Genomic DNA, 11,067 nt, shown 5'->3' on the forward strand with positions numbered 1-11,067 from the left:
GCATCATCATAGCAGAAATTACAGATAATTGAAGTCTCCGAGTTTTTCATGAATAAAAAAAACTCATTAGTTAAGGCAAAATAATACACAGGAGAGAAGTATCCTCAAGGTTCTTAAAACAACTTTCTGACAATAACTGAAGAATAATGTTCTAAAGAGATAAAACAAAAATATGTCAGAGCATGGACTGGCACATATACAATCACTGAAGACAAAAAAAAATCCAAGGYAGTTAACATTGAGCCAAAAATATTAGAAGGGAAGGCAGGGCTACACATGACACAGAATAAAGAAAGAAAAAAGACACAAGAATAATTTTGTGGAAATCAAGTAATCATGTATGAAAAAACAGACCCTTGAAAAAATATTTTTAGTGCTGTGCCAAAGGAGGAAAAGCAGTCAGGACTCCTGATTAACAGATTTCTTCAGCTCACTTCATACTACTGAGTAATTATCAAGTCAGTGCTTTTGTCATACACCTGACGACTCGCTTCTCCTGTTTTTAATATGATCCTAAATTGAGACTTGCCCTCTTCCACTTACACGAAATTTATAAGAGAGGGAAACAAAATCCATTCTAACCATGATACCTTTCTTAATTAAAAAAATTACAACCGTATTACATTTCTTTGTACCATCTACACTCAGGACACAATTCATATTTATGTATGAGTAAGCAGTGTCACAAAATTCAATTTCTATTTGTCATCAGCTGCTTTAAAGACATGGACACTACCTGTCACAGTAACAAATACAATGCTGAACAATGCTCAATTCTACACACAACTGTCCTGATGATAGCAGGAAACAACTGAAAATAACAGCCTGTTACAGATAACTTCCCTTTACATGTACTTTTTGACAAAACTCCAAAGAGAAGTTCCATTTGAGATAAATAATGGAATGTCAAGACCTCTGCACCAAATACTTTCAAAATATATCACTCTAAATCAAGCAGAAAGATGAACAATTCCACAAGTAGTATGACAAAGAGTGCCTCATCAGTTCTCAGTGTTGCTATATCACAAAGAGGGATGGCATTCATTTAAGGAACAGAAAGCTACAGTCCCTTATTAAACCATTTTTAATAAAGTATATAAAATATAAGAAATTACTTTGTCATTTTAAGTCTCCTAATTTTTACAGCTAGTGTGGGAAATATTTAACAGGTTATGTTATTCTTTCTTCCAGCTCATCCTGATTCATAGGCCCAGCTGTCTTTGACTCTTCAAACACMTTCAGCCCACACATGGGGAATCAATGGACACTTTGAGTAGGGGTTTTTCAGCATTTTTAAAGGTCAAATTACAAATTAGTCTTCTTCCATGAGGGGAAAAAATTCATAGTACTTACTTAGAATATGATTAGTTTATCCAAAAAGATTAAAAGTCCATGTTATACCATGCAAAATTTTTCCAAATGAAAGTTCCTGCTTCTAGATTTTTTAGAAGATAAACACAGCCTCATAACAAATCAACAATAAATGGCTGTGTTCTGCAAAAAGAAAAGGCACTATAGAATCCTTGGCTTATAATCTCCGAAGATTTCCATATGAAGTATCTTTGCACAGCTAACAAATCAAAAGCATCAGAAAACTTAATCTACTTCTATTTCATGCAATATTCCCAACCAAAAATTGGGACAGAACCAATACTAGACCAATTCCACCTACTGCATGACACATAGAGTCTCATTGTGAAAAAGGGATTGGAACAGGTATTGAAACAAATAGTAACAGAAGGCAGCTGCTACTACTGCAGGGCTTAAAACTCAGCACTAGCAAGTAGCAGGTCTTGCATTTCTCAACAAATAATAAATAAAGGGATGATGAAACATAAGTTTCACAAAACATGAAATATGATGCTTTCAATTTTTTTAGAGAAATGTATCTCCTTAAAAGACCCTGAAGTCAGATACTGAAAAAGAAACAAATACTAAGTTTCACCTACAGGACCATGTTTGTCAGAAAGATGTAGAGCAACTGAAGCCATGAATACATTGTAACATTCAAAAAAATGCAAATACTGGAGTGAAGCACCACCTCAACTGCTCACTAACTTCATCAGATCAGTCCACCTTGAATCTTCCTAATGCAGTAGTACAGCAAGATCAAGCGCAACAGCAGTAATAGCAAAGGAATAGCTATTTAGACCATTTCTTCACAGTATTTCATTTGAAGCTTTTGATATTTTCATATAAATTTAAATCTAAAGTCATTAGGACTTACACTGAACACTGAGTCCAAAAGCACAGATTTGTAATTTACCCAATTTACTGCATATACAGATTTTTTTTTTTTTTTAATTATCAAATTAACACTTGAAATGCAGAGTTCAATTCTTATTACTCAGGATCCCAACAATACAAAATAAGAACCCCTTGAATGCTATCAAAACCTACCTCTCTGATCAGCTTTGCTCCTTTTGAATCCTTCAGGTTGATAGCAATACTCTGGGGATTTAAAAAAGCATATAACAGTAATTTGTGTGAAAAATTATGCAAAAAGGATTATCAGCCTCTTCTAAGCATAACCAACRGTYAAATTTCACACTCTAGCTAATTTGGATAAATGAATTTTAATACATAGACCACCTCCTTTCAGCAGGTTTCATTTTCAGTTATTTAGCACCAGCAGGTATTGAAGGCCAGCATGACCCCTCTTGTTTTTTCAATTTGCCTCAGCTGCCTACAGCATCCTACCAGAGATTTGCAACATATTTCGTTTAAAAAACTTACAGGTTTTCTCACAAAATTTACTCATTTTAACGTTAGGCCAATGTAAGTATTGCTCTATTATACATGTTAAGAATCAAACTAAGAAATGTTATATATTCAGTTATAATTACAGAAAACATAGGGTCATGTTCAGTTCCACATCCCATTTACCTTTTTGTTTCTATTGACACTGAGAAAATAAACACTTTCTGTCCCAGCAAAAGGTGGGCCCCAGGCTCTTGTGTCATCACCAGCTCCTGAAAGAAATACCATCACAAATTCATAGTTGTTCAATATCACACTGACAGCAAATAAAAAGAATAAAAAGTTTTCCTCCCTTATCACATTTAAGTCATCCAAGCTTCATCTAGAAGGTAGGACAAATATTAGTTTAACATATATATTTAAGGATATTTATATCAAAAACCACCTAAAAGTGAACACAATTAAGAAAAGTGAACAAAGGGTTTGCTAGTGCTGGGATTCCATTTAGTCTTTAAAATACCAACACAGCCACGGAGAATTAGTGTATTTGCAGGTTTTTTGATTGTTTTTTTACTTGTGGGATGGAWTTTTGATTGTTTTCTGAGGGAGGCTGCGAAAAGAGGAGTTGGAGGTTTTTTGGCAGTTTGTTTGTTTTAACTCCAAGTAGAGCTACAATGCAATTCTTTCAGGCAATCCTGAAGAATTTAGTAAAAGTTCTTACCCACACCAAGTCACACAGTTAATCAAGTGAGTGAGATATACCTGAAACACTCCAAACACAAAATCAAGATACCACTGATAGACAGTAACTGATTAGGTTGCATGCTGCACAGCACCAACAAAAAGAAGCGCTTGCTATGGCTGGTGCAGTGCCTCACTTCCAGCTCTTACAGAAATCCTGCCTCACAGAAAGCCAAGACAGCATTAAAGATGCTGTAGACACTGTCACTCTATCATTTATGCTTAATTTCCCATTTTAAACCTTTCTTAAACATCATGAAGACTAGCAATCTATTTTAAATAAAATTAAAGCCAAATTCAAATTCAGATACAAACACTGTCCTGAGTGTCAGCAAGCATGCAAATTCCTATATCTATTTCAATACCTACACTTGACCTACTCATTAACTTCACATGACTGAAAACTCGACTTAGTGAGGCAACTCAGAAGACTGATACTGGGCACAGATACAGGAAAAAACTGAAGAACCTTAGGTACCAATAGAGACTGCCATAACTGTGCTATACACTATAGTAACACAAAAGTTTACAACCATTTAAGATCAACAGTGACAGAAGTTATACAAACATAAAAATTTCTTATCAACATTTGTACTGTTTAGTATCTTTATTAGGGGGGCAGGGGCAATCTCTGCTCTGTGTTAGTATTTCATGTGATTCAAAGCAAAACATTTCAGTAATATTTTCATTATAGAATACTAGTGGGGCTACTGTCTTTTTGGATTAATACTCCTGGGAAAGTAGATATCTGCTCACAGAAAGAGAGAATTACTCACATTCTAAAATGTTTGAAATTTAGAATTCTGAAGCTGCCCTTCTCCTTCAATCACAAACAATGCAAAGCTCCAAAATCATTACTTAAGTGCTGACATTGCTCCATTCCTACATCGTAGGTGCTTGGAATACCACCAGTGTGGTCTAATCTGATATTGCAAAATTGCTGTACCTTTGCCCAGTAACAAGAGTGAAAACATTCATAACAGTGGTCAGTAAAATAAGCACAACACATAGACTGATGTGGCAGAACCTTTGTCAAGCATTCAATGTGTCATTAAATGGTCAAATATTCAATATTTCCTATTACTAATAAAATATAGGGTATGCAGTATGTTTAGGATCTCAATTTATGTCATAAATTATTATAAACTTTTATGTTATAAAATATAGGGAGTGTAATACTGTCTAGTATCTCAAGTATTTCCACCAGCTAGTTTCAAAACTAATAATATCAAAAGAGGGAAACTTAAAATATGGAAACTTAAAGGAGGAAAAGATACATGACATAATGTGCAGCTGTTATTGCACAATTACACACCCTGAATGCATAATAATGCATAAAACGGAGAGCCAAGTGAAGGGGCTTTTTCTAGAAAAGACCCAAATGTCATGCAATTTGCTATTCTTGCTAGGGTCTTTAAAACTAAAAAGTGTAACTATACCATAAGAATGAAGCATTTTTTACCATTACCCAATCCTTAGCAACTCTTTGGATAAGAAGTGCATGCACTGGGTGGAAAAAGAAAACCACTATATATATATATATATATATATATACACATACAATACCCATTTCTTATTATATCTAAAATATACAAATAAAAATATTACCTGGTCTTTCCACCTTTATCACTTCAGCCCCTAGATCGCCCAAATTCATTGTGGCAAATGGCCCTGCAAGAACCCTTTAATAGTAAAAAAAACAAAACTTTTCTTAGTTTTCCAATGAGAATATTTCCATTTAGACACAGTATTGCAAAACAGAGAAAACACAAACCTTGTTAAATCAAGAATTTTCACACCATCCAATGGCTTTACATTATTAGCACCTGACAGGAAACAGAAAACAGTGACTTAGATCTTTAAAAAAATTAAAACATTATTTTTATGACACTCTCTCATCGTCCTCCTTCATCTCCCTCCCCTAATAAATTATAATCAAGCTTTCTGAACAAGCTGGTTTTTAGGAGATTATTACACTAGTAAAGCCTTCAAAGTTGGAAAACCTAATGGATGACATTTCAGAACCTATTCTAACCCCCTAGCAATTCCACAATAAAGCCACTTTGTAGAGATATTTCATATATGCCTTCCACAAACACTCAAACAGCGCTTAGAGACCAATTGGAAGTAAGATACAATAAAAGCATTAGCAGGCAACATCAGAATGACACAAACTAAAAGTAAGGGTAGCAGACCAGTGTGAAGCATTGTATCCTCACTAAGTGTTTTGGCCTGTGTGGATCTATCTACTTGCATCACATACAAACAAAAACAACACAAAACTTACGACAGAATATATGAGCCAAGGAAATACACTCACTTTCAAGGGCAGCTGCATGAGCAAGATAATTATTAGGAAACCACAATGTTTTCTTCCTTTCCCTAACCCTTTCCAATCAAACCACATTTAAGAAAAAACAGCGATGGCAATAAACATCAAAGACAGAGCAAGCTATCTCACAGTCTAGAGCACAGGTTGGCCAACTATTTCTTTGGTGGCCTTGAGTTATCTTCTTATCACTCAGTGTCTTTATTTTTAGGGTGGGGATGCAAAAATTTCACTACCCTGTATGGATGGTAATTTCATTACTATTTGGAAGGTGGTCTTATTTCACACACACAGAAAAAGCACCTGATCAGTTACACTACTAAAATGACACATACCAGCTTGTGGCAAACATCTCTTTTTGGCGCTTGTCCAAGTAAGTAAAATACGTAAAACAGGTTGGGGGGTTGGTAATCAAACCAATCACAGTTGTTCAAAGTGGACAGGGCAATGTGGTGCATCTCCTGTATCATGAAGAAGTGCAGCAGTGAATGCCTGTATCACCTGCTCCACGTTCCCTCCATTAAACCTGAACCACCCTTCAGTCATCTTCACAACTCTCCTTCCCACATATGGTAACAAGGAGATGTATATCCAGAGAGAGACAAAAACAAGAAATGAAGCAGTATCGGAAATTCAGGACTTCAGCTAAAATATTTTTATTAACTCTACTGCTCTCAAGGAGTACACTTGCATCCCATTGTTCATCTTTAAGAAATATTCCTCCATTATTATCAATTGCTCCAGGTAGATTTTCCATTTAACAGGTTTTGGGCTTTAATAAAATATGCAGACTGAGCAGTATGATGAAAACATGCACATCTAGGAATGGCTAAGTGTTTTGCACTTTCAAAGCCTTTAGGAAAATCTCAGGTTGCTCTTCTCTTCAGTGCTGCATACCTCAGTGAGTTCCAGGTGTTGGAAAACAATTGTGCCAGGTAAACACCACAGACTCTCTCTCCAGTGTAACTTCAGTCTTGTAAAGCTGGGTGCACCAAAACATTACTCTTTTTACAAAATTATGTAAAAAGCTTTACTGAAACTTCCCAAAAATTAAACTTATATAATTTCAGTTAAAAAAAAAAAAAAAATCCATCTTCCTCTATTCTCTCCACGCCTTTAGAGCTGCACTTTATTATTTCATAGCCCACCTTGTCATGAGCCAATATTTAGGGCTACTCACAGACACACTACCAGAATAACAGCGAGTTTTCAGAGCCAACCGTTTCTTTATCTACAGCCAAATTGTAGGAATCCATAAACACATTTCTCAAAAAAGCCTATAAAATGTTAAGATTAAGCTGCAAATATGTATTTATGCATAACTAAAACTGATGAATCCTGACTAATTATCATATCACTCACATTATAGCATCATCTAACACTTTATTCAGCATTAGGACTATTCCATAGGTGGAACAGAATAGGAGAGCACAACTGTTGCTCTGAAGACAAACAGACCACTGTGATTTTTTTTTTTAATACCAATAAATAACAGATATCCACAATGATGAAGAAATGCAAGAAAGAAAAGAGATCAAAAGTTTTCTTCTGAAAATCAAGGAAAAGAATAGACCTGTTAGTCTCCTCAGACTAGGAGAACATAGAGGTTCACCAAAAATAATATATAGGAGCTAGATTTGCATTTCAGAGAGAATCTAATTTGCTGAAAAAAAAATTGCAAAAGAACATCAGAGAAACAGCAGTTCTGGTACACAAATCATGAACAAGGGAGTGCTATCTACTGTAGAAACAGAAAGAAACAGAACCACATGACTAACAAACACAAGAAAACAGAATTGATGCACATTACCTAGAAACATCTCCTGGTTGTTTTTTTTTTGGTTTTTTTTTTTTGTTTGTTTGTTTGTTCTTTTTTCTTTTCATGACTAGCTTCCTATGCAGACACATACCCAAAGTTAAACTTCGTTGGAATTCTGGCTCCACAATCTAAATTTTCTAAAATGGAAACTCACATTTTCTCTTGTATTTTTGATTTATTTATAATAGTAACTTGATGACTGAACAAAAAAATCACACTCCCAGCTCTAACTATATTCTTTATGCAAACTCTCGATTCCCAGGATGCTTGAACTTACTGTGAATTAGACTGTCATATGTATCATTCATAAATAATTTCAATTAAGAATAAATAGATCCAATCGCACTCAATATTATTTACACTCTTAAGTTCAGATGGTTTACCTAACCGACATAGAGATTGTTCCCACAGAAAGAAATTAATTCCAAAAATACTCCAAAAATATTTCCTTTATACTTGTCAGTGACAGAAGATGGCACCTAGAAGAGAGCAAATTAATTTTTGCAACAATGCAAATTAACAGACCCATTCCAATTACTTTCAATGTCAGAAGACATGACTGCTCAAGCCTATTGTCTCTACTTTGGCTTGCACAATCGGTACATTTTACTTTATCCATGCAGTAAGTTATAATCAAGTCGATCACTACAGCGGACTAATTCTCAATCAAAGGATACACTCCAGCCCGAAACACACTTGGTATGTTCATAGTGGGAGGCAGAACTGCAAACTTCCTCCCATTCTAATGCCACCAACGCTATTGTTACTATTTTCCTATGCCACTTAATAACAAGGAAATGAGAAGCCAAGAAAGATCACTTTGTTGCAACTTGGGTTGATTTCATTTCATTTAAAAATAAAAACAAAACCACAACTGTACGCAGTTAGACTTTGGTAACCTCACAAAAAAATCAGGCCCGGAGCTGGGCATGCCATTAGCCAAGGCTGCCTGGAGAGCCGACACGCTCCGTGTCACAAGCGATCTGCGGGCAGCGAGCACGGCAGCGGTGCGAAGTCCGAAGCCCGCGAGGCAGCACAAGGGCTGCGCTCCGCACGGCCGCCGCCGCGGGACCCCTTCGCCAGCCCCTCAGGGCAAGAACCTCTCGTAGGTGTTTCTCGCCCGCCCCCCAGCGAGGCGGCTCAGTTCTCCGCCCTAGCCGCACCAACTCAGGACAGGGGGAACCGATGCGGCGAGAGCAGGGAGGCGGAGGAGGAGGAGGGCGCCGCACGGCTTGGTACCTGCCAGGGAAGTGCCTCCGCTCCGCGCCCCGCCGCCACTGCTCGGGGACGAGGAGGAGGAGGCAGCGGTCAGGGCTCTGGCGCTGCCGCCGGCAACTACGAGCGACGGGCTCCTCCAGAGCCCTCCGCAGCACCGGCTCCTTCTTCCCAGCCCGGCGAGCAGCATCCCCGCTACTCGAGACAGGACCGAGCGCTCGACGCAGGCGCCGCCGCTACCGTCCCCTCCCCTCGCGCACCCTGGTCAGCCTTGGATCGCTGGTGACGGGGGGCGCGCACGCGCGGGCGGCCCCGGTCCCGTCCCGGTCCCGTGCCGGTCCCGGCTGCTTGGCGCCTTCCCCGCAACGTGGCAGCGGCGGCGCCGTGCGCATCTCCTATCCTATGAAGCACTCCTGCCTGGACTTCATTAAGCAAGGAGGCGTCCTGCAGACGTTTGCGGCAGGAATTCCGCTGTTTGATGGCTGGAAATTTGTAGTTCAGTTCGGCGTCCAGAGAGCGACATGCAACATTGCCAAGGTGGAATAAAAGTAGAACACCGCCCCCGCCCCCCACCATCACCCCCGAAAGGATTTCCGCACTTACCAAGGTAGGCAGCCGCACTAGATGCCACCACATCCGCTCACCGGCACGACGTAGATCCTTCATCTCAGTTCTCCGTCACTGAAGGTGCAGTATTACTTACACTATAAGCTGTGTCTTCAGTTCTGTATAGCTATGGAAGACTTAGCTTGAACTGACCTTTGAGCAACTCTGCCCTGAGCGAAGCACCCTCAGACTATTTTTAGTCTGTGTTAGGACGGAGCAGAAGGCTTGTTAGAGGAACACCATGGTGTCTTCTTGCCTCTCTAATTGGATTAAAAAAGCTTGCACAGAGGTGCAGCATTTATTTTGAAGAAATATGTGAGGATAAGACAACTGCTGTAGCTCAAAAGCATCTGAAACTTCTGACTGTTTGAAAACGAGCATTATGAATAGCACAGGCTTAAGAAATGACACATGTCAGTCTGCCTGAATGCTGAGGAAGAACACAGAAAATCTACATGACAGGTTTGTTGACTGCACATGCTGTGTCTAATCAGAAGTATTACATGGATGCTTAAAAGTCCTAGAAGCAGTTTGGATTTGTCAACTGAAAACAAGAAGAAACTAATCAGTGAAATTACCCCAGTGTGACTCAACATGTGCACAACAATATGTATTTCTAATTCATTTGGTGTGAAAAGGGTTTCAGTTAAACTGTCCTTTTTAGGAATGAGATGGATTAGGTGAATTGGTAAATTAAACTGATAAGCTGTCTTGTGTAGACATGGCATTCTTTGTGTGCACAATAAAAACAGTATTCCAGACTAAAGGATTATAAAAAAAAAAATTAAGCGAGCAGGTTTAGTCTCTTTCCGTTTTAGAATTAAAAAGATATTGCCTCATTTTCCACAGAGAGATTGTATAATATAGTGTGAAGCTGAGTTCCCCAAGAATATAAAGTTAGTTGCTTCCATTGAAAACAAAACCTGTTTAAAGCCAAAGAAAAGCAAGACTGGTATATAAAGCAAAGAAACACCCTGCTTATTTTAATAGTTAACTTTTAGTCACTGCTGTACTGAAAACCCTTCGTTATTTTTCCTATGCAATGTCCTAAAACCGAGTAGTGCTTTGTTGTACTGACCAAAATACATAATAAAAAAAAAAAATTTTTAGAGTTGCTGAAAATTTATATTAATACATACCTGAGAACAGAGCAGGAACACTAATGACATTGTTAAAAGTGACTTTGTCTAAACATGAGATTGTCCTATGAAAGCGCATTTCTCCACGAGTTTGTATAAGTCTTTGCCTGAGCTACCACTCAATTGCTGACAGTTCAAATTGATTTTGAAGAAAACCATTAAAATGCTATTTAAATGTCACTGTGTGCGTTTTCAGTCGGGACTGCGGTAACACGTAGCATTTTCAGGCTCAGACATTAAAAGACTCCAGAACAAAGGCGCACAATAAGCATATCTAAAGTGCCACGAAATGTGGCACTTTACAAGAGTTAATTTCGTTGTTTTTTTRTCAGCTGTGGAACCGCGGGCATTCGCTGACAGCCACACCGAGCCCACGAAAGCCGCAAGCCTCATCGTCTGAGTTACGAGGCGTCTTCTGACACTCCAGATGAATCCCGTTAAGCTTGCAAACGCTCCGGATCCCTCGGGCAGAGTACGGCGGGTCGCTGTGTGGGACTGACGGGCCTGCTCCCAGGGGA

General features: G+C 38.5%; 1 protein-coding gene across 12 annotated transcripts in view; it reads right to left on the minus strand.

Moving 5' to 3' along the window:
• Positions 1-10,869, minus strand: part of SUGCT (succinyl-CoA:glutarate-CoA transferase) — a 323,333-nt gene extending 312,464 nt beyond the window's left edge. For 11 of the 12 annotated variants that reach the window (XM_057371361.1, XM_057371350.1, XM_057371359.1 and 8 more), the window contains exons 1-5: positions 8,829-9,073; positions 5,216-5,267; positions 5,050-5,123; positions 2,887-2,972; positions 2,401-2,451 (exon numbers count right to left, since the gene is read on the minus strand). In XM_057371361.1, coding sequence (XP_057227344.1) covers positions 2,401-2,451; positions 2,887-2,972; positions 5,050-5,123; positions 5,216-5,267; positions 8,829-8,994 — 429 coding nt within the window. In that variant the 5' untranslated portion in view covers positions 8,995-9,073. Of the gene's footprint in view, positions 1-2,400; positions 2,452-2,886; positions 2,973-5,049; positions 5,124-5,215; positions 5,268-8,828; positions 9,074-10,549 lie in introns of those variants that run through there. The other variant, XM_057371355.1, reaches the window with a different exon arrangement.
• Positions 10,870-11,067: the final 198 nt, after the last annotated feature.

The sequence above is a fragment of the Malurus melanocephalus genome, unplaced genomic scaffold (assembly GCF_030028575.1).
Source record: "Malurus melanocephalus ecotype Western Australia unplaced genomic scaffold, MMel_1.1 scaffold_145, whole genome shotgun sequence".
Classification (NCBI taxonomy): Eukaryota; Metazoa; Chordata; class Aves; order Passeriformes; family Maluridae; genus Malurus; species Malurus melanocephalus.